This window comes from Nerophis lumbriciformis, linkage group LG09 (genome assembly GCF_033978685.3).
Source record: "Nerophis lumbriciformis linkage group LG09, RoL_Nlum_v2.1, whole genome shotgun sequence".
Lineage (NCBI taxonomy): Eukaryota > Metazoa > Chordata > Actinopteri > Syngnathiformes > Syngnathidae > Nerophis > Nerophis lumbriciformis.
The window spans coordinates 4,267,545-4,292,623 of NC_084556.2; the positions used below are offsets into that span (position 1 = coordinate 4,267,545).

General features: G+C 42.8%; 2 protein-coding genes across 3 annotated transcripts in view; one reads left to right on the plus strand and one right to left on the minus strand.

The window, feature by feature from the left end:
• The window catches only part of capn5b (calpain 5b), a 172,561-nt gene that overhangs the window by 67,253 nt on the left and 80,229 nt on the right, over window positions 1–25,079 (plus strand). For both annotated transcript variants that reach the window (XM_061962782.2, XM_061962783.2), the window contains exon 4: window positions 6,924–7,055. In XM_061962782.2, the coding sequence (XP_061818766.1) occupies window positions 6,924–7,055 (132 nt within the window). The remainder of the gene's footprint in view (window positions 1–6,923; window positions 7,056–25,079) is intronic.
• On the minus strand, window positions 19,902–20,510 carry ompb (olfactory marker protein b). Its single transcript, XM_061961635.2, has one exon. It carries the CDS (start codon window positions 20,382–20,384, stop codon window positions 19,902–19,904), a length of 483 nt encoding a protein of 160 aa, XP_061817619.1. The 5' UTR covers window positions 20,385–20,510.

Consider the following 25,079-nt stretch of genomic DNA (forward strand, 5'->3'; position numbering starts at 1 on the left):
TGGTTTACGGACCATGGTATTTCTGTTCTAAATTGGCCCGCCAACTCCCCTGACCTTAGCCCCATAGATAATCTGTGGGTTATTGTGAAAAGGAAGATGCAGAATGCCAGACCCAAAAACGCAGAAGAGTTGAAGGCCACTATCAGAGTAACCTGGGCTCTCATAACACCTGAGCAGTGCCAGAAACTCATCGACTCCATGCCACGCCGCATTAACGCAGTAATTGAGGCAAAAGGAGCTCCAACCAAGTATTGAGTATTGTACATGCTCATATTTTTCATTTTCATACTTTTCAGTTGGCCAACATTTCTAAAAATCCCTTTTTTGTATTAGCCTTAAGTAATATTCTAATTTTGTGACACACGGAATTTTGGATTTTCATTTGTTGCCACTTCAAATCATCAAAATTAAATGAAATAAACATTTGAATGCATCAGTCTGTGTGCAATGAATAAATATAATGTACAAGTTACACCTTTTGAATGCAATTACTGAAATAAATCAAGTTTTTCAAAATATTCTAATTTACCCGGCTTTTACCTGTATGTAATTTGGATCCATCCATCCATCCATTTTCTACCGCTTGTCCCTTTTGGAGTCGCGGGGGGTACTGGAGCCTATCTCAGCTGCATTCGGGTGGAAGGCGGGGTACACCCTGGACAAGTCGCCACCTCATCACAGGGCCAACACAGATAGACAGACAACATTCACACTCACATTCACACAATAGGGACCATTTTTTTTAGTGTTGCCAATCAACCTATCCCCAGGTGCATGTTTTTGGGCGTGGGAGGAAGCCGGAGTACCCGGAGGGAACCCACGCAGTCACGGGGAGAACATGCAAACTCCACACAGAAAGATCCCGAGCCCGGGATTGAACTCAGGACTACTCAGGACCTTCGTATTGTGAGACACATTGATCATTTTGTTTAATTCAGCAAATGGTAATGTTTGCACATAGCTATGCTAGTGTCACCAACATTTGTGTCCGAGTGTTCCATTCTTGAATGTTTAGTTGTGGTTTGTGCACTAGTGCAACAACAGCGCCGGAAATGTGTCCCGTGAAAAAACGTCTCATAACTAAAATTCCTTGGGTGAATAATGTAAACTCACTACACCGGTATGTTTTAGTACTTTCATGGCGAGTTTACTGACAAATATAAGTGAGAACTTTACACTACTTTATATTAGAAATGGCAACAGCGGAGGATGAATGTCCCTGAACAAGAAGATAGAGAAAAAGAAGAAGCTTATCGACTATGGGGTCGGCACGGACTAGAAAGGCGGACTCGCGCAATTTTTCAGGACTTATGCAGATCCCAAATACAGATCAGAAGGTAAGAAAAGTTGCTTTTGCATAATATTGCGAAACAAAACGCCAGATAATATGTCTTACCTTATACACCCACCTTAATAATACTCCTATGTTGAAGCACAGTACAATCCATCAAGCGGTGCGGCTTCATGGCTTACCAAAGTCGTACTAAAACATTTTGATAGATTTTTGAGCGCCGTGTGTAATGTTCTATATTTTCAAATGGAACATATAAAATGTTGATGTTGTTTACTTGAGTCATATTGCAGTCTACACGTATCTCTTATGTGTGACTGCCATCTACTGGTCACACTTATCATTTCACCATGTACCAGATAAAATAGCTTCGAGGTCGGTAAGCAAAACCAGAAATATTCCATTTATAAGGCGCCTTATAGTCGGGAAAATACGATACTCGTTACTAGTAAAAGTAACAGCGTTTTTCCCAATGCTGGTAAAAAGTAGATGGAGTGCATAAACACTTCCTAGGGACAAACAGCCCATTAGCATTAAAGCTACAGACACAAACTAAAATGTTCCCAGTTGAGCTTACCTAAAGCATTTTGAAACGGTCTCAAGTCCAGCAACAAGGCTAGATATAGGACAACACACAATTATTGGACCTCTAAAATACAGAGATAAAATTAATGAGGTTATCAGAGTTATCAGTAGCGTAGACATTTAGTACCGGGTAATGGAGACGGATGCATAAAGGCCACAAAAGTCATTGGTCAGTCATGCTGCTTGCTGCCCTTTAATGAACAAGCGTATGTTGATTTACAAGCTGGGTTGTTTCTGTTTTTTGAAAGAAAAGACCACACCCAACCAGGATTGTTTTCTCGTTCTGTGGTAGCGCGGTGCCGCTGGTAGTGGTGCTTGATGATGGATGGCGCCGAGGAGGCGACCGCGGAGCTGGTTGACAGCTTCTCAGTAGCAGGGTAAATGATTCGGCCGCGATGTTGGCATGACTTCACTGTCTGCAGGGCGGGGATCGATACGCCATTATTATTCTACCTGGGACGTTTCCCCCCAGAACCAAAACCAGAACCGGTGATTAGATTTCTTCAACACCGCCATCCTTCAGCTTCACACAGTCATGCTGGTCAGGGGAACTCTGCTGCAATCCCGCAGAGTCAGCGAAATTCCTGACCTTGGTGTGTGTGCGAGTTTGCATTAAAGCACATTCACGTGGGGCTTTGAAGGCTTCGGCGTCAATATATGGATGATTTAATGTGGCGCTCACCTTCACCCCTGTCAACAAGTGTGGGCTGCGAATAGCAATTAGAAGGGGTGGTCGCTAACCAAACGAATGTAGTTGATGATATATTACAATACATCTTTTTTTGAACAAAGAAAAAAAACACATATATATGGACTTGCATGGAAAATCTAAAATTTAAAAAAATATATAGATAGAGATATACTGTATGTATACAGGTAAAAGCCAGTAAATTAGAATATTTTGAAAAACTTGATTTATTTCAGTAATTGCATTCAAAAGGTGTACCTTGTACATTATATTTATTCATTGCACACAGACTGATGCATTCAAATGTTTATTTCATTTAATTTTGATGATTTGAAGTGGCAACAAATGAAAATCCAAAATTCCGTGTGTCACAAAATTAGAATATTACTTAAGGCTAATACAAAAAAGGGATTTTTAGAAATGTTGGCCAACTGAAAAGTATGAAAATTTGCCTCAATTACTGCGTTAATGCGGCGTGGCATGGAGTCGATGAGTTTCTGGCACTGCTCAGGTGTTATGAGAGCCCAGGTTGCTCTGATAGTGGCCTTCAACTCTTCTGCGTTTTTGGGTCTGGCATTCTGCATCTTCCTTTTCACAATACCCCACAGATTTTCTATGGGGCTAAGGTCAGGGGAGTTGGCGGGCCAATTTAGAACAGAAATACCATGGTCTGTAAACCAGGCACGGGTAGATTTTGCGCTGTGTGCAGGCGCCAAGTCCTGTTGGAACTTGAAATCTCCATCTCCATAGAGCAGGTCAGCAGCAGGAAGCATGAAGTGCTCTAAAACTTGCTGGTAGACGGCTGCGTTGACCCTGGATCTCAGGAAACAGAGTGGACCGACACCAGCAGATGACATGGCACCCCAAACCATCACTGATGGTGGAAACTTTACACTAGACTTCAGGCAACGTGGATCCTGTGCCTCTCCTGTCTTCCTCCAGACTCTGGGACCTCGATTTCCAAAGGAAATGCAAAATTTGCATGGTTGGGTGATGGTTTGGGGTGCCATGTCATCTGCTGGTGTCGGTCCACTCTGTTTCCTGAGATCCAGGGTCAACGCAGCCGTCTACCAGCAAGTTTTAGAGCACTTCATGCTTTCTGCTGCTGACCTGCTCTATGGAGATGGAGATTTCAAGTTCCAACAGGACTTGGCGCCTGCACACAGCGCAAAATCTACCCGTGCCTGGTTTACGGACCATGGTATTTCTGTTCTAAATTGGCCCGCCAACTCCCCTGACCTTAGCCCCATAGAAAATCTGTGGGGTATTGTGAAAAGGAAGATGCAGAATGCCAGACCCAAAAACGCAGAAGAGTTGAAGGCCACTATCAGAGCAACCTGGGCTCTCATAACACCTGAGCAGTGCCAGAAACTCATCGACTCCATGCCACGCCGCATTAACGCAATAATTGAGGCAAAAGGAGCTCCAACCAAGTATTGAGTATTGTACATGCTCATATTTTTCATTTTCATACTTTTCAGTTGGCCAACATTTCTAAAAATCCCTTTTTTGTATTAGCCTTAAGTAATATTCTAATTTTGTGACACACGGAATTTTGGATTTTCATTTGTTGCCACTTCAAATCATCAAAATTAAATGAAATAAACATTTGAATGCATCAGTCTGTGTGCAATGAATAAATATAATGCACAAGTTACACCTTTTGAACGCAATTACTGAAATAAATCAAGTTTTTCAAAATATTCTAATTTACTGGCTTTTACCTGTATAATATGTATATAGGAGCTAGCAGCTACTCAACAGCTAAGCACACAGTAGCACACAAGCTAGGCCTACATAATAAGTGTCCTTAATTGAATATTGCCGTCTAAAGAATGTTTGTATGTGTCAAAATAAACAAGTGACCAATAAGCATGGTTGCATATTACTTATATATACAACGTTTCCAAGGCAGAAGCGTCTTGGAATGTATCCAGTAATAAACGTGTCCGTATCATTCAACGTACTGCTTCACAAGCTTAATTTAATGAATTATCATGGCCAGTGAGTGTCACCAATATCGATATCGGCCAATACGCAAGGCTCCAATGTTGGCACTGTATAGGAAGTGAAAAAGTTGTATTTACGGAGAAAAATAGTTTCAAATCTGAATCATGTTGAAAATGTATTTTACGGGTATCGCTGAAAACCCACGCAGTGGCGTCTCCCCGGGAGAGGTGGAAAATATTAGCACCCATTACAAAGCGTCAGATTGACATGAAATCAAGTACACACATTCATCATGGCAGGAGGCGCTGAAATCAACAAATGTGATTGCTGAATCAGCAATCCAAGAAGTGGCGCCTTAAAGCATCATCAGTGATGATGCTTTAAGGCGCCACTTCTTGGATTATGTGATGAGCAGTCTTGAGTAGTCCAATGGTAGACACCAAGCATCTCTCGTTCTACGGAGGCGAATCACCGCACTTCAGTGAAGTTGTCTTCGAAAAACATTGACAGGGACAAAAAGATGGACTGTGACACTGAAAAGCGCACACGTCATAATTTAAAGATACTGTATTTTTTTTATTAGGCGTGTTTTATTGTTCAATGAAACTCTTGTATGTCATTTTCTACTTAGTGTCAGTGTTCTGAACCATAAAGTTACCTTAAACGCCAATCACATGTTCTTGTTTAAGGAGGTACTTGCTACTATTGGATCAAGTGTCCTTAACATTATCAATAGTAGCCTCTCTTCTGGAATAGTTCCAGTAGAGTTTAAACATGCAGTGGTACGACCTCTACTTAAAAAACCCAGCCTCGACCCCTCTCTCCTCTCTAACTTCAGACCTATCTCTAATCTTCCATACATTTCCAAAATATTAGAGAAGGTTGTCTACAGTCAGTTGTTGCCCTTCTTAGAGGATAATGGTATCACTGAGCTGTTCCAGTCCGGTTTTAAAGCCCTCCACAGCACAGAGTCAGCGCTTCTAAAAGTTTTTAACGATATCCTCCTGTCCACTGATTCTGGTAAATATGTTGTCCTGGTGCTTTTAGATCTGTCTGCTGCGTTCGACACCGTCGACCACGCCACCTTAATCACTCGTCTTGAGAACTGTGTGGGCATTAAGGGCGCCGCCCTCAACTGGTTCCGGTCGTACCTAACCGACAGGAGTTTTTGTGTAAAAGTAGACAGTTTTATGTCGTCCACAGCTCCTTTACCACATGGGGTCCCCCAGGGCTCAATCCTTGCCCCAATTTTATTTGCGCTTTACCTTCTCCCCCTTGGTTCTATTTTTAGGAAGTACAGTATTGCATTTCATTTTTATGCCGATGATTGCCAGATTTATTTTCCCATGGCACAAAATAACACGGTTCAACGTCTTATTGACTGCCTGCACGACATCAAAGTCTGGCTTTCAGCTAACTTCCTGAGCCTAAATGAAGATAAAACAGAAGTTATGTTGTTCGGTCCAAGTCGCTCTCCCTCCCCCAACGTTGACCTCGGCACTCTGACCCCGTATCTCAGCGACTCTGTCACAAACCTGGGGGTAAAGTTTGACTCAGATTTTAAATTCGAAAAACAAATCAGCAGCGTCGTTCAAAAAAGCTTTTATCAATTACGCCAAATAGCGAAAGTGAAACCGCTTCTATCAAGACATGATCTTGAGAAATTAATCCACGCTTTTATCTCGACTCGTCTTGATTATTGTAATGCCCTGTATGTTGGCATTAGCCAGGCCTCCCTCGCCCGCCTGCAGCTCGTGCAGAACTCTGCTGCTCGTCTGCTAACACAGACCCGCAGACGTGAGCACATCACCCCTATTTTAGCGTCCCTTCACTGGCTCCCTGTGCGTTACCGAATACATTTTAAACTCCTTTTATTTGTTTTTAAATGTCTAAACAACCTCGCGCCAACCTATCTCTCCGACCTCCTTCAGCCTTACTGCCCCACCCGATCCTTAAGATCAGCCGATCAGCTGCTGTTGACGGTCCCTGACACAAGGCTGAAGCTTAGAGGTGACAGAGCTTTCGCCGTTGCTGCTCCCAAGCTCTGGAACGACCTACCCCTGAGTGTTGGACAAGCCTCCTCTCTTCCTGTTTTTAAATCTCTCTTAAAAACATACTTTTATTCCATGGCTTTTAACACTGAGTGATATCCATCCTGCAATGGCGCCCCATAATACACCTGCTGTGATCCTGTTTTTATGTTTTTATGTTTTTATTAATTCTATTTTAATTATTTATTTTTTATCGTGTTCTGTTTGTGTTGTGTTGTGTTTGCTCGGTACTCGTTTTATCTTTTAACCTGCTCATTGTACAGCACTTTGGCTACCCCTGTGGTAAATTTTAAATGTGCTCTATAAATAAAGTTGATTTGATTTGATTTGATTTGTTTTTACTTTTGTGGGTGTGTAGGAGCTGTGCGAGGACCCTCATCTGTTCGTAGACGGCATCAGCGCGCACGACTTGCACCAGGGGCAGCTGGGTAATTGCTGGTTTGTGGCGGCGTGCTCCAGCCTGGCCTCCAGAGAGTCTCTGTGGCAAAAGGTAAGTGCGCTCCTCTCTCGGTCAGAGCTCTTCAGGAGTCTGATGTCATTCCTTGAATGGATTTGATTGGAAACTTGGAAGCGGCAGGCATATTTGCAGCAGATTGCTACAAACAGCAGAGCATTGTTCTATAGAGGATCTTTGATCAGCGTTTTTGCAGAATGTCCTTAAAAACAGCAATATGCTCCTGTTCTATGGAGGAGGTTTTAAGTAGTGTTTTTGAAGTAGATGCTCCAAAACAGTAAAGTGGCCCCGCCCCGTCACATAGAGCAGTGGTCCCCAACCACCGGGCCGTGGATCGATTGGTACCGGGGCGCACAAGAAAAAAAAATTAAATAATTTTTTTTAATTTATTTTTTATTTTTTATTAAATCAACATAAAAAACACAAGATACACTTAAAATTAGTGCACCAACCCAAAACACCTCCCTCCCCCATTTACACTCATTTGCACAAAATGGTTGTTTCTTTCTGTTATTAATATTTGTGACTCCTATATTATATATCAATATATCAATCAATCAATCAATCTTTATTTATATAGCCCTAAATCACAAGTGTCTCAAAGGGCTGCACAAGCCACAACGACATCCTCGGTACAAAGCCCACATACGGGCAAGGAAAAACTCACCCCAGTGGGACGTCGTATATAGATCAATACAGTCTGCAGGGATACAGTCCGTAAGCACACATGATTGTATTTTTTTATGACAAAAAAAAAAAAAAAAAATATATATATATATATATATATATATATATATATATATATATATATATATATATATATATATATATATATATATATATATACATATATATATATATATATATATATACACACAGGTAAAAGCCAGTAAATTAGAATATTTTGAAAAACTTGATTTATTTCAGTAATTGCATTCAAAAGGTATAACTTGTACATTTTATTTATTCATTGCACACAGACTGATGCATTCAAATGTTTATTTCATTTAATTTTGATGATTTGAAGTGGCAACAAATGAAAATCCAAAATTCCGTGTGTCACAAAATTAGAATATTACTTAAGGCTAATACAAAAAAGGGATTTTTAGAAATGTTGGCCAACTGAAAAGTATGAAAATGAAAAATATGAGCATGTACAATACTCAATACTTGGTTGGAGCTCCTTTTGCCTCAATTACTGCGTTAATGCGGCGTGGCATGGAGTCGATGAGTTTCTGGCACTGCTCAGGTGTTATGAGAGCCCAGGTTGCTCTGATAGTGGCCTTCAACTCTTCTGCGTTTTTGGGTCTGGCATTCTGCATCTTCCTTTTCACAATACCCCACAGATTTTCTATGGGGCTAAGGTCAGGGGAGTTGGCGGGCCAATTTAGAACAGAAATACCATGGTCCGTAAACCAGGCACGGGTAGATTTTGCGCTGTGTGCAGGCGCCAAGTCCTGTTGGAACTTGAAATCTTCATCTCCATAGAGCAGGTCAGCAGCAGGAAGCATGAAGTGCTCTAAAACTTGCTGGTAGACGGCTGCGTTGACCCTGGATCTCAGGAAACAGAGTGGACCGACACCAGCAGATGACACGGCACCCCAAACCATCACTGATGGTGGAAACTTTACACTAGACTTCAGGCAACGTGGATCCTGTGCCTCTCCTGTCTTCCTCCAGACTCTGGGACCTCGATTTCCAAAGGAAATGCAAAATTTGCATGGTTGGGTGATGGTTTGGGGTGCCATGTCATCTGCTGGCAAGTTTTTCAAAATATTCTAATTTACTAGCTTTTACCTGTATATATACACAGTATATATATATATATATATATATATATATATATATACAGTATATATATATATATATATTTATACAGTATATATATATATATATATATAAGTATATATATATATATATATATATATATATATATACATACATATATATGTACACACACACACACACACACACACACGCGCACGCACACACACACACACACGCACACACACACACACACAGACACACACACACGTACACCCTCCCCCGGTCCGTGGGACAAATTTTCAAGCGTTGACCGGTCCGCAGTTACAAAAAGGTTGGGGACCACTGACATAGAGCAGTGGTTCTCAACCTTTTTTCAGTGATGTACCCCCTGTGAAAATGTTTTTAATTCAAGTACCCCCTAATCAGAGCAAATGATTTTTGGTTGAAAAAAAGAGATAAAGAAGTAAAATACAGCACTATGTCATCAGTTTCTGATTTATTAAATTGTATAACAGTGCAAAATATTGCTCATTTGCAGTGGTCTTTCTTGAACTATTTGGAAAAAAAGATAGGATTTTGAATTGTTGCTATTTTTAGAATATTTAAAAAAAATCTCACGTACCCCTTGGCATACCTTCAAGTACCCCCTGGGGTACGCGTACCCCCATTTGAGAACCACTGACATAGAGGATTTTTGACAAGTGCAGTTGGTCCTTAAAAACGGAGCACTCCTGTCATGTAGATCAGTGCTTCTTCACTATAGCTGTTTCTCATCTGTGGCAGTTGTAATACACTTTTCCACCACTTGTGGCAGTAATGGCCATCTCAAACAAATAGAAGAAGTCTGGCCTTTGAGTCACAGACAAGTCTCTTAAGTGCAAAAGTTATGACTAAAGTGGTAAAGCTGTATTTTCTTTTGCGCTTTAATTTATTAGCAGTTTTGTTAAGAAATAATAAATAAAAACAGAATACAGTGATTTGCAAATCTTTTTCAACCTATATTCAATTGAATACACTGCAAAGACAAGATACTTAAAGTTCGAACTGGAAAACTTTGTTATTTTTTGCAAATATTAGCTCATTTGGAATTTGATGCCTGCAACATGTTTAAAAAAAAAGCTGGTGGGTGCCATGATTGGGTATGAAAGTAGCTTCCATGAAATGCTCAGTCATTCACAAACAAGGATGGGCAAGGGTCACCACTTTGTGAACAAAAGCCTGAGCAAATTGTCGAACAGTTTAAGAACAACATTTCTCAACAAGCTATTGCAAGAAATTTAGGGATTTCACTATCTACGGTCCGTAATATCATCAAAATGTTCAGAGAATCTGGAGAAATCACTGCACGTATGCGATGATTATACAGACCTTGGATCCCTCAGGCGGTACTGCATCAAAAAGCGACATCAGCGTGTAAAGGATATCACCACATGGGCTCAGGAACACTTCAGAAAACCACTGTCAGTAACTACAGTTTGTCGCTACATCTGTAAGTGCAAGTTAAAACTCTACTATGCAAAGCCAAAGCCATTTATCAACAACACCCAGAAACCCAGAAGATTAAGTACCCTTTATGCAGATGATCTTTGATTCACATTTTTGCAGTAGGTCCTAAACAACAGCAGAGTACTCCTGTCAAATAGATGATCTTTAACTACCATTTTTGCAGTTACTGTATAGGTCCTCAAAAACAGCAGAGGTATTGAGTTGTTTTTTTAAGTAGATGCTCAAAACAGCAAACTGGGCCTGTCATATAGAGAGGATCTTTGATTTAAATTGTTTAAAAAGTAGGTTACCCTTAAACATTAGCATGCTCCTGATGTTTGAGGAGTCTTTAAAAAAACCAAAAAAAAACCAGCTCCGCGGTCCTGTCATTTACAACTGAGGCCAATATGGATCTCAGAAGAGAAACAGGTGTTTTTGGTGGCCCTATAGGGGGCGCTCACTGCCCAACAATTGGCCCCGGCCTTATGATTAAAAAATACTGATAAAGAGGATTTTTGACTTGCGTTTTTTTCCATCCATCCATCCATCCATCCATCTTCTTCCGCTTATCCGAGGTCGGGTCGCGGGGGCAGCAGCTTAAGCAGGGAAGCCCAGACTTCCCTCTCCCCAGCCACTTCGTCCAGCTCTTCCTGTGGGACCCCGAGGCGTTCCCAGGCCAGCCGGGAGACATAGTCTTCCCAGCGTGTCCTGGGTCTTCCCCGCGGCCTCCTACCGGTGGGACGTGCCCTAAACACCTCCCTAGGGAGGCGTTCGGGTGGCATCCTGACCAGATGCCCGAACCACCTCATCTGGCTCCTCTCGATGTGGAGGAGCAGCGGCTTTACTTTGAGCTCCTCCCGGATGGCAGAGCTTCTCACCCTATCTCTAAGGGAGAGCCCCGCCACCCGGCGGAGGAAACTCATTTCGGCCGCTTGTACCCGTGATCTTGTCCTTTCGGTCATAACCCAAAGCTCATGACCATAGGTGAGGATGGGAACGTAGATCGACCGGTAAATTGAGAGCTTTGCCTTCCGGCTCAGCTCCTTCTTCACCACAACGGATCGATACAGCGTCCGCATTACTGAAGACGCCGCACCGATCCGCCTGTCGATCTCACGATCCACTCTTCCCCCACTCGTGAACAAGACTCCGAGGTACTTGAACTCCTCCACTTGGGGCAAGATCTCCTCCCCAACCCGGAGATGGCACTCCACCCTTTTCCGGGCGAGAACCATGGACTCGGACTTGGAGGTGCTGATTCTCATCCAAGTCGCTTCACACTCAGCTGCGAACCGATCCAGTGAGAGCTGAAGATCCTGGCCAGATGAAGCCATCAGGACCACATCATCTGCAAAAAGCAGAGACCTAATCCTGCAGCCACCAAACCAGATCCCCTCAACGCCTTGACTGCGCCTAGAAATTCTGTCCATAAAAGTTATGAACAGAATCGCTGACAAAGGGCAGCCTTGGCGGAGTCCAACCCTCACTGGAAACGTGTCCGACTTACTACCGGCAATGCGGACCAAGCTCTGGCACTGATCATACAGGGAGCGGACTGCCACAATCAGACAGTCCGATACCCCGTACTCTCTGAGCACTCCCCACAGGACTTCCCGAGGGACACGGTCGAATGCCTTCTCCAAGTCCACAAAACACATGTAGACTGGTTGGGCAAACTCCCATGCACCCTCAAGGACCCTGCCGAGAGTATAGAGCTGGTCCACAGTTTTTTCCCCAAATGTGTTTAAAAAAAATAGCAGAGCGGTCTTGTCAAATAGTGATTTTTAAGTAGATGCAAACACAAAACAGCAAATTGCTCCTGTCATATAGAGAATATTGGCCCAGCAGAAACATCATGTTTTTATTTATGACTATATTTTCCGCAAGGTATTTCCCCGAAAGGACATGAAATAAAAAAAGCATAAAAGAACATTTGGGGGGAAGTAATTTGGGTTGCTTTTTGCTAACTCAACAAACCGCAGTCCAGTTCACTCCAGTTAATTGTGTAATAAATGCAGCCTTACTAGAACTCGTAACGCTTGCTATTAATCCAAAGACTGGGAAGACATCCAAATGGAGAGAAATAATTTGCAGAGCAGATGAAATAATAAATTCTGTCCTCTCTCTGACGCTTTGGTACTAATTTGTAGCTCAGAATCAGACGATGGCTCCCGTAAAAGACAATTAAAGGAAAAGCTATGTTAGATCCGAGCCATAGAAAGCAGTCTTTGTTGCAGTCACATTCATCTGTTCAGTTCTCCTCCAACTTTACTTGCCTTTACTGTCATAGTTAGGGGGTCTCGAAGGACGAGATTTTTCCCAGTGAAACCAGCGCCGCCGCTTCCAAAACATGATTTTTTTTTGTTTCATAGCGTTTAGACGTTAATCACCAGCCAATATCGGCGAGTGCTTTTTATTTACAGCCTCGCTTAGATCTTTTTAATTACACTCCCTTGTCTGCCGGAGCAGAGTATTAGCATGCAGCCTGCAGCAGCCAGTCTACCGGGCATCTTCTTCCTTAATAACGAGACTCATTTTGCAAAAACGCAGCCCATTTGTTTGGCTCCCGGTCATAAATTGATACACGCACACACAATAAGTTATGCACTCAAGACTTACGGCAAGATCGATTTTATTAGCCTCGTTAGAGTCTGCGGTATTAGATTTTCAATAGAGTTGCACGCCAAGTAAAAAAAATAAAAAAAATCCATCAGTAATTTTAATAGCGAATAAGATAATTAGTGCTCTAATGTTGCGACTGTCCAGGGTCAACTTAGCAGGAGATAAAAATGTTTTTTTTTTGGTTTTTGCTCAGTCATTCCGATGACTGCAAGCGCACTGCACTGCGTAAATGTGAAGTTATTGTGAAGCGCATTTTCTCGATGTGAGTTTGTAATTGCTGCGAAAATCTACAATTTAATTTGGATATGTCATTTTAATCCTATAATACAGCAATATCTCGTGTATCCTGTCTAATTGGTGACAGGCCTAAGTAGTATTTTCACAGTTGAAGCTTAAAAAAGAGTTTTTGTGTAAAAGTAGACAGTTTTATGTCGTCCACAGCTCCTTTACCACATGGGGTCCCCCAGGGCTCAATCCTTGCCCCAATTTTATTTGCGCTTTACCTTCTCCCCCTTGGTTCTATTTTTAGGAAGTACAGTATTGCATTTCATTTTTATGCCGATGATTGCCAGATTTATTTTCCCATGGCACAAAATAACACGGTTCAACGTCTTATTGACTGCCTGCACGACATCAAAGTCTGGCTTTCAGCTAACTTCCTGAGCCTAAATGAAGATAAAACAGAAGTTATGTTGTTCGGTCCAAGTCGCTCTCCCTCCCCCAACGTTGACCTCGGCACTCTGACCCCGTATCTCAGCGACTCTGTCACAAACCTGGGGGTAAAGTTTGACTCAGATTTTAAATTCGAAAAACAAATCAGCAGCGTCGTTCAAAAAAGCTTTTATCAATTACGCCAAATAGCGAAAGTGAAACCGCTTCTATCAAGACATGATCTTGAGAAATTAATCCACGCTTTTATCTCGACTCGTCTTGATTATTGTAATGCCCTGTATGTTGGCATTAGCCAGGCCTCCCTCGCCCGCCTGCAGCTCGTGCAGAACTCTGCTGCTCGTCTGCTACCACAGACCCGCAGACGTGAGCACATCACCCCTATTTTAGCGTCCCTTCACTGGCTCCCTGTGCGTTACCGAATACATTTTAAACTCCTTTTATTTGTTTTTAAATGTCTAAACAACCTCGCGCCAACCTATCTCTCCGACCTCCTTCAGCCTTACTGCCCCACCCGATCCTTAAGATCAGCCGATCAGCTGCTGTTGACGGTCCCTGACACAAGGCTGAAGCTTAGAGGTGACAGAGCTTTCGCCGTTGCTGCTCCCAAGCTCTGGAACGACCTACCCCTGAGTGTTAGACAAGCCTCCTCTCTTCCTGTTTTTAAATCTCTCTTAAAAACATACTTTTATTCCATGGCTTTTAACACTGAGTGATATCCATCCTGCAATGGCGCCCCATAATACACCTGCTGTGATCCTGTTTTTATGTTTTTATTAATTCTATTTTAATTATTTATTTTTTATCGTGTTCTGTTTGTGTTGTGTTGTGTTTGCTCGGTACTCGTTTTATCTTTTAACCTGCTCATTGTACAGCACTTTGGCTACCCCTGTGGTAAATTTTAAATGTGCTCTATAAATAAAGTTGATTTGATTTGATTTGATAAAAAACCTGTTAACAGCCTTCTAAAGACAATTTTTAGCTTTATTGGAGCCATCTCGACATGAAATAACGCAGGTTTTACACACTATATTAGCCTTGAGTGTGTTTCACTTGATAAGTTAGCACCGACATTTAGGGATGGGTGCCTAACTGTACATATTTTAACCAATAGGGTACCAATTCACGGTTCCTGGGAATCAATGCAGGTACTCAACGGTACCAATTTTTATTTTCTGTGCTTAGGTGTTCCAGTCGTTCAAATAGAGAGATAGGAAAGAGCTTTCTCAGAGACCCGAAAAAAGTGGTTCATAAAGGTAATAAAGTCAGGAAAAAAACAAAATGACGTCAAAGGAAAGGGCTCTTAAACATAATCACTTTCATCATCTTGTGGAATACAATCGGACAATGCTTGTGTCTGCAGTGATCCATCCATCCATCCATCTTCTTCCGCTTATCCGAGGTCAGGTCGCGGGGGCAGCAGCTTAAGCAGGGAAGCCCAGACTTCCCTCTCCACAGCCACTTCGTCCAGCTCCTCCCGGGGGATCCCGAGGCGTTCCCAGGCCAGCCGGGAGAGATAGTCTTCCCAGCGTGTCCTGGGTCTTCCCCGTGGCCTCCTACCGGTCGGACGTGCCCGAAACACCTTCCTAGAGAGGCGTTCGGGTGGCATCCTGACCAGATGCCCGAACCACCTCATCTGGCTCCTCTCGATGTGGAGGAGCAGCGGCTTTACTTTGAGCTCCCCCCGAATGACAGAGCTTCTCACCATATCTCTAAGGGAGAGCCCCGCCACTCGGCGGAGGAAACTCATTTCGGCCGCTTGTACCCGTGATCTTGTCCTTTCGGTCATGACCCAAAGCTCATGACCATAGGTGAGGATGGGAACGTAGATCGACCGGTAAATCGAGAGCTTTGCCTTCCGGCTCAGCTCCTTCTTCACTACAACGGATCGATACAGTGTCCGCATTACTGAAGACGCCGCACCGATCCGCCTGTCGATCTCACGATCCACTCTTCCCCCACTCGTGAACAAGACTCCGAGGTACTTGAACTCCTCCACTTGGGGCAAGATCTCCTCCCCAACCCGGAGATGGCACTCCACCCTTTTCCGGGAGAGAACCATGGACTCGGACTTGGAGGTGCTGATTCCCATCCCAGTCGCTTCACACTCGGCTGCGAACCGATCCAGTGAGAGCTGAAGATCTTGGCCGGAGGAAGCCATCAGGACCACATCATCTGCAAATAGCAGACACCTAATCCTGCAGCCACCAAACCAGATACCCTCAACGCCCTGACTGCGCCTAGAAATTCTGTCCATAAAGGTTATGAACAGAATCGGTGACAAAGGGCAGCCTTGGCGGAGTCCAACCCTCACTGGAAAAGTGTCCGACTTACTGCCGGCAATGCGGACCAAGCTCTGACACTGATCATACAGGGAGCGAACTGCCACAATAAGACAGTCCGTTACGCCATACTCTCTGAGCACTCCCCACAGGACTTCCCGGGGTACACGGTCGAATGCCTTCTCCAAGTCCACAAAGCACATGTAGACTGGTTGGGCAAACTCCCATGCACCCTCAAGGACCCTGCCGAGAGTATAGAGCTGGTCCACAGTTCCACGACCAGGACGAAAACCACACTGTTCCTCCTGAATCCGAGGTTCGACTATCCGGCGTAGCCTCCTCTCCAGTACACCTGAATAGACCTTACCGGGAAGGCTGAGGAGTGTGATCCCACGATAGTTGGAACACACCCTCCGGTTCCCCTTCTTAAAGAGAGGAACCACCACCCCGGTCTGCCAATCCAGAGGTACCGCCCCCGATGTCCAGTCTGCAGTGATCACTTTGGAAAATGTTTATGTAAACATTTGATTTGTTTTACAAACTTTCTGTGATGCAATTTTGTTTATTCTCTACTATATTAGTAGTGTTTGATAGCAGAACTAAACGTAAAGACAGGACAAGAGATTGCATTAGTTTGTGTTCTTTAGTGGTTGTTATGCCTAAATAGAACTACAAAGACCTGTTTGTGCAAATAAACTAACGTCATGTTAAGTTCTAGTAATAAATATTGTGATTGTTGGTCCAATCCACCATATTTTTATTGCTGATTTTCATAACAGAAACTACAAGCTTATGTTGTTGTGCAGGAAAGCCAAGTGCTTTATTCTTTGGTGCTATTTGTTAGCATCAAGAAAATATCCTTAATAGTATTAATAAACTAGATGAATAAATCTCTCGTAGGCTCAACAGCATATACTGGATCTTGATATCGCTTGCTGAACAACAGGGACATTTGTAGCTAAATAATGAGACAAAATATACTTCACACCATAAAAACAACTGCAGACATGAATTGTAGATGACAGATGTGTCGCAGGAAATCAACTGCAAAAATTAAACTTGTCTTTTTTACCAATAGCATCACGATCACAACAATACGGCACTCGTTATGTCAATTACAATAATTACTAATATTGTCTTTCACCGATTAATGCTTAATTTGTGGACCCCTCCAGATTTAAGGACATGATGTGCCTCCAATATTTTCTACTCTAAATCCAGGTGAGTGTCAAATGAAGTTAGGTCGTAGCGAGCAGTCTTGATGATCAATGGTTTAAATCTTTCAAAAAATGTTTTTATTAAGAGTGTATAAACCCACTCCATCCCATTTTTTTTATATTTTTTTCATCGTTGCTTATACATTTCAAACCTAGATCTGCACTGATACAGGTAAATATACAGTAGCTCAATGAGACTCTAAAGTTAAAGTTAAAGTACCAATGATTGTCACACACACACTAGGTGCGGTGAAATGTGTCCTCTGCATCTGACCCATCCCCTTGTTCACCCCCTGGGAGGTGAGGGGAGCAGTGGGCAGCAGCGGTGCCGCGCCCGGGAATCATTTTTGGTGATTTAACCCCCAATTCCAACCCTTGATGCTGAGTGCCAAGCAAGGAAGTAATGGGTCCCATTTTTATAGTCTTTAGTATGACTCGGCCGGGGTTTGAACTCACAACCTACCGATCTCAGGGTGGACACTATAACCACTAGGCCACTGAGTAGGTGACCAGGGGTCGCCAAACTTTTTGACTTGGGGGCCGCATTGGGTTATAAAAATTGGGCTGGGGGCCGCACTGTACATATATATATATATACATATATATATATATATATATATATATATATATATATATATATATATATATATACAGTATATGTCAGAACGTGGACTTTGGGGTTTGTTTTCCCGGAATGCAAACAAAGGTTGGCGCGGGCAAGGCGTGAAGGAAAAGACATTATTTATTTTACACTAACATCCATCCATCCATCCATTTTCTACCGCTTATTCCCTAACAAAGGAACAAAAAGCGCGCTCAAGGGCGGAAGTACAAAACTTGACTATAAACACAAAAACTTGCACAAAGGCTGAAACTATGAACAATGAAACAAAACTTGCAAACTATGGCATGAATAAAGAAAACTTACTTGGACGAGAAAACGGCATGAAAAAGAGCAGCAAGGGTCATAAGGGTGTGTGGAGAGTGATGTTGCCAGACAGACAGCCTGGCAACTCGAAGCTTAAATAATAGTGACATGATTAGTGAAAACAGGTGCGTGACTCAAAACGTGAAACAGGTGCGTGACGTGACAGGTGAAAACTAATGGTTGCTATGGTGACAAAACAGACAAAAGTGCACAAAAAGTCCAAAACCAAACATGACTAAAACAAAATATGATCACACAGACATGACAGTATATATATATATATATATATATATATATATATATGTTTATATATATATATATATATATATATGTTTATATATATATATATATGTTTATATATATATATATATATGTTTATATATATATATATATATATATATATATATGTGTTTATATATATATATATATATGTGTTTATATATATATATATATAAATATATATATATATATATATATAAATATATGTGTTTATATATACATATATATATATATATATATATATATATAAATGTGTATATATATATATATGTGTGTTTATATATATATATATATATATATATATATATATATATATATATATATATATATATATATATATATATATATATACCGAGCGCGATGATGTCATGTTGTCGATGGAAAAATGCATTTTTCGACAATATGATTTGCCTGAGCGGCTAAGAGACACCAAGAATAACAAGCGGTAGAAAATGGATTAGAAAGGACAGATTTAAAAAAATTATAACAATTTGGGACTTCCCGTGGGCCGTAGTTTGGGAACCCCTGCTCTAGACCATCACCTGAAAACAGAAAGTGCCTCTAGGTCACGTGATTGCAACCCAGCAATGAGCCACAGATATACTGACATTGTGAAATGAGATATTTGCGTTGAAAGATTTTGAAAATGTTGATACCTTGATTATTTCCAAACGTTGCCTGTAAAATGGCTGATCAAAGATGTTTATCAGGATTTTTCTTCCTAAACACTTTGAGTTGGAACAGTTTCGAAAATAAATTTTAGGACATTGTTTTATTTCAATTCCATAATTTAGCCGTTAGCGAGGAAAAATACATAGATTAGCCGCACCTTTGTATAAGCCGCAGGGTTCAGAGCGTGGGGAAAAAAGTAGCGGCTTATAGTCCGGAAAATACGGTACTCCAGAGTCAAGCGGGTCATTCAAACCCCTTTCAGCGACCACTGAGATATGTGGTCACAACAATTATATATCTTTTTTTTTCATTATTTTCAATGTGGAGGTTTATGACTTAATCTAAATGTAGTTCGAATGAACGGAATAAGCAATTATGTGCTGGTAATGGTTTTATTTGTTAGAGATATGCTTAAAAAGTTACATTGAAAGACATCACAATTCAGCATGTCGAAAAGCAGTAGGAAGAAGCAGAACTTATTAAATCCCACCTAATATATACAGTATATTTTTTAAAGCATGTTGATGTAACATAAATTGTAGACAGGAAGTTGCACACAAATCAAACCCTGTCTTTTTCACTGAAAGCACTTGAAGCAAATTTGAGAAGAAGAAAAAATATGAATAAAAATAATAATATGCTAAAGTGTTTTATGGGAGGGGTAGTTCTCAGTGGGATCCGTGTCGGGGGAATCTGGCACATGAAGACAAAAACACAACAATTCCTGTCATGTGGGACTCAACGCAAGCCAGCCGGAGATAAACATGCTCGTGAGGAGAATTCTAACACGCCTTAAAGTCCAATTAACTTCCACAAAATAATACAAGAATGTGAGTTATTGTTAAAAAGTCATTATCTAAGTTTGAGTAGTTTGTCTTTATTTTGGTTTTATTGTACCGTTTGTTTTGACTATTTTCCTCGAAACTTCAACTAAAAGCGCCTCCAAGTTGTCGTCCTGCCTTCATCTGTCCACAGTGAAGGCGACGGAGCAGTCCACGCTCTCAGGGCTGCAGCCGTCCTCGAACGCAAACAGGAAGTACATCACCTTCCTCACCTTCGCCAGCTCGGCGATCCTCTCGCCGAACTCGTGCGCGTCGGCCTCGTAGCACTTGATTTGCGTTTCGGAGCTTTCCCTCGGCGCCCGCCAGAAAACCCCGGCGGGCTCCAGGAGCTGCCGGGTCATCAGGTGGGTGAGGTCTGGGGTCCATAGCTGCGAGGTGGCCACGATGGTGAGGCAGCCCGTCTGGGCCAGACGCACCGTCCAGTGGGAGAAGTGCAGGGACTGCTGGGAGAAGTCCAGGCGGTACACGGCCTCGTTGGGCTGCAGCAGCCGCTCGCCGTCCTGCTTGCTCTGGCCTCGCTGCTGCAGGGACTGAACCCGCAGGCGCATCACCTCCGTCAGCTGGGAGTCCAGTCGGAAAGGCAGCTCCAATTTTTTGGCCATAACTTGCAGGACTAGACTTCTTTCTGGTAAATAACGCTCTCGACTGCTCGCTTTCTGAGCGTTGCACTGGGCAGGGCGGGGTCTGACTCCCGGCTGCAGATGGCAACAAGATCTAATGACGTTTGCGAGCCGAGCGCAGGGTTTTGTCCTCGGGGGAGCTGCCTTTTGTTTGGTTGCTCAGCCCTCGTTGGAATACACGACACGTACACAAGAATCCAACCTGGATAAGTCAGTGTCAATAAATCCTCATCTGCTGGCTTGCCAGGAAATGTTGGCTATTCTGCGAACCAGCTTCATCCATCCCTTCGAGTTAGCTTTTATGATGACGCCGGCTGGAAAGGTCTCTTTTGGCAAGGTCTTCCTTTTGAATATCACCATGGGTGGAAGTTTCTGGCCATTAGCATGGCAAGCTAGAACCACAGTGAAGGATGACTTCTCATTCCCTGTGGTGCGAATATTCACCGTACGTGCTCCCGTTGTATCCACAGTGCGGTTCACAGGAATATCAAAAGTCAGTGGAACCTCGTCCATGTTGATAATGTTCTCTGGCCGGATCTTTTTTTCAGCTATCTTGTTTTTACAATATGCACGGAAAGTAGCCAGCTTTTCTTGAAAGTCTTTAGGCAGTTGCTGTGAAATAGTAGTCCGTGTGCGGATGGAGAGATTGCGTCTTTTCATGAACCGGAAACCTGTCGCTTAGTAGGAGCCATTTTGTGGTCTTTACAGATGTAAACACACAAAGGACATGAAACGTACGGTAATATCCGCGCGCTTCTTCTTCTTCTACGCGGGCGGGTGGTTGCTTACAGTAGAAGAAGAAGCGCTTCCTGTTCTATGGGGGCGGGTGCTTACCTTGGCGGTTGCTTGCGTAGAAGAAGAAGCACTTCCTCTTCTACGGGGAAAAAAGATGGCGGCTGTTTACCGTAGTTGCGAGACCGAAACTTTATGAAAATGAATCTTAATATTAATCCATATATAAAGCGCACCGGGTTATAAGGCGCACTGTCAGCTTTTGAGAAAATTTGTGGTTTTTAGGTGCGCCTTATAGTGCGGAAAATACGGTACGTGGGGGGACGTTATTACAGTTTACACATATCACACCGATTACTACATTAAAGGGGAACATTATCACCAGACCTATGTAAGCGTCAATATATACCTTGATGTTGCAGAAAAAAGACCATATATTTTTTTTAACCGATTTCCGAACTTTAAATGGGTGAATTTTGGTGAATTAAACGCCTTTCTATTATTCGCGAAGTGCGTGGCTCAGTCTGCTCGTAGAAACATTTGTTAGTAAGTTTCAGTTTATTTTGAACATGCATACAATACAATTACAATGTAATGCATCACATATTCCAAGTTGTTTCATTACAGCACGTCCGGAAAGGAGTAGGAAGAAGCAGAGCTTATTTAAAGGCCTACTGAAATGCGATTTTCTTATTTAAACGGGGATAGCAGGTCCATTCTATGTGTATTTGAACCTACTCAGTGGCCTAGTGGTTAGAGTGTCCGCCCTGAGATCGGTAGGTTGTGAGTTCAAATCCCGGCCGAGTCATACCATCCATCCATCCATCCATCCATCCATCTTCTTCCGCTTATCCGAGGTCGGGTCGCGGGGGCAGCAGCTTAAGCAGGGAAGCCCAGACTTCCCTCTCCTCAGCCACTTCGTCCAGCTCCTCCCGGGGGATCCCGAGGCGTTCCCAGGCCAGCCGGGAGACATAGTCTTCCCAACGTGTCCTGGGTCTTCCTCGTGGCCTCCTACCGGTCGGACATGCCCTAAACACCTCCTTAGGGAGGCGCTCGGGTGGCATCCTGACCAGATGCCCGAACCACCTCATCTGGCTCCTCTCGATGTGGAGGAGCAGCGGCTTTACTTTGAGCTCCCCCCGGATGGCAGAGCTTCTCACCCTATCTCTAAGGGAGAGCCCCGCCACCCGGCGGAGGAAACTCATTTCGGCCGCTTGTACCCGTGATCTTGTCCTTTCGGTCATAACCCAAAGCTCATGACCATAGGTGAGGATGGGAACGTAGATCGACCGGTAAATTGAGAGCTTTGCCTTCCGGCTCAGATCCTTCTTCACCACAACGGATCGATACAGCGTCCGCATTACTGAAGACGCCGCACCGATCCGCCTGTCGATCTCACGATCCACTCTTCCCTCACTCGTGAACAAGACTCCGAGGTACTTGAACTCCTCCACTTGGGGCAAGATCTCCTCCCCAACCCGGAGATGGCACTCCACCCTTTTCCGGGCGAGAACCATGGACTCGGACTTGGAGGTGCTGATTCTCATCCCAGTCGCTTCACACTCAGCTGCGAACCGATCCAGTGAGAGCTGAAGATCCTGGCCAGATGAAGCCATCAGGACCAAATCATCTGCAAAAAGCAGAGACCTAATCCTGCAGCCACCAAACCGGATCCCCTCAACGCCTTGACTGCGCCTAGAAATTCTGTCCATAAAAGTTATGAACAGAATCGGTGACAAAGGGCAGCCTTGGCGGAGTCCAACCCTCACCGGAAACGTGTCCGACTTACTGCCGGCAATGCGAACCAAGCTCTGACACTGATCATACAGGGAGCGGACCGCCACAATCAGACAGTCCGAAACCCCATACTCTCTGAGCACTCCCCACAGGACTTCCCGAGGGACACGGTCGAATGCCTTCTCCAAGTCCACAAAGCACATGTAGACTGGTTGGGCAAACTCCCATGCACCCTCAAGGACCCTGCCGAGAGTATAGAGCTGGTCCACAGTTCCACGACCAGGACGAAAACCACACTGTTCCTCCTGAATCCGAGGTTCGACTATCCGGCGTAGCCTCCTCTCCAGTACACCTGAATAGACCTTACCGGGAAGGCTGAGGAGTGTGATCCCGAGTCATACCAAAGACTATAAAAATGGGACCCATTACCTCCCTGCTTGGCACTCAGCATCAAGGGTTGGAATTGGGGGTTAAATCACCAAAATGATTCCCGGGCGTGGCCACCGCTGCTGCCCACTGCTCCCCTCACCTCCCAGGGGGTGATCAAGGGTGATGGGTCAAATGCAGAGAATAATCTCGCCACACCTAGTGTGTGTGTGACAATCATTGGTACTTTAACTTTAACTTTACTTGATCATTTTGCGATATTGCCATATTTTTGCTGAAAGGATTTAGTAGAGAACATCGACGATAAAGTTCGCAACTTTTGGTCGCTGATAAAAAAAGCCTTGCCTGTACTGGAAGTAGCAGACGAGTCGCGTGACGTCACAGGTTGTGGAGCTTCTCACATCCGCACATTGTTTACAATCATGGCCACCAGCAGCGACTGACTGCGGATGGACGATAGCCGCCAACTAGCTAGCCGTGTTTTAAAGCCCCTTTTGCTGAGCGGCGTTTCAGTGTTATAACTTCACCTTTATTGTTAGTTTTTAGGCCAAAATGCGTCCGTTCTCCCTTTTCTGTCTACACACTGTATCTGCTTGTAAGTACTCCGTGATTGTGCGCTGCCGAACATGCTCGTAAAACCAGCAATGTCATGATGTGACGGGGAAAAAAATGGGGAACTTTTCAAACAGGGTATAGTACTGTTTTTGATTCATTAGTACCGCGATACTATACTAGTAACCGGTATTCCGTACAACCCTAATACACAATAAAATTCCCATAAATAAATAGTTAGATAAATTATAGTTGCCAAAGAAAATGTGGTTTCTTTTTTTTAATAATGTACAATCCATTCATTTTGCAACCAATGTGAATCGGGATTATATTGCTTGGAATTATTATCGCAATGTTCTAGCATGTGAAGACACACACACCATGTTCAGGGCCACATATTTACGTTGTAAAGAAATCGTACCCGTTTCTATTATTTTTATTATTATTATTATTATTATTATTATTATTATTGTACCGTATTTTCTAGACTATAAACCGCACTCACTGAATTTTCAAAGAAAAAATATGTTTCCATATATTAGCCGCACCGAAATTAGTGAAATTTGTTATTTACACAGTAAGAGTAGGGATGTCCGATAATGGCTTTTTGCCGATATCCGATATCCCGATATTGTCCAACTCTTTAATTACCGATACCGATATCAACCGATATATACAGTCGTGGAATTAACACATTATTATGCCTAATTTGGACAACCAGCTATGGTGAAGATAAGGTACTTTTTAAAAAAATTATTAAAATAAAATAAGATAAATAAATTAAAAGCATTTTCTTGAATAAAAAAGAAAGTAAAACAATATAAAAACAGTTACATAGAAACTAGTAATTAATGAAAATGAGTCAAATTAACTGTTAAAGGTTAGTACTATTAGTGGACCAGCAGCACGCACAATCATGTGTGCTTACGGACTGTATCCCTTGCAGACTGTATTGATATATATTGATATATAATGTAGGAGCCAGAATATTAATAACAGAAAGAAACAACCCTTTTGTGTGAATGAGTAAATGGGGGAGGGAGGTTGTTTGGGTTGGTGCACTAATTGTAAGTGTATCTTGTGTTTTTTATGTTGATTTAATTTAAAAAAAACGATACCGATAATAAAAAAAACGATACTGATAATTTCCGATATTACATTTCAACGCATTTATCGGCCGATAATACCGGCAGGCCGATATTATCAGACATCTCTAAGTAAGAGTTTTTAAATGTTTATTAACGTACCTTAATTGTTTCCAAACAGTGT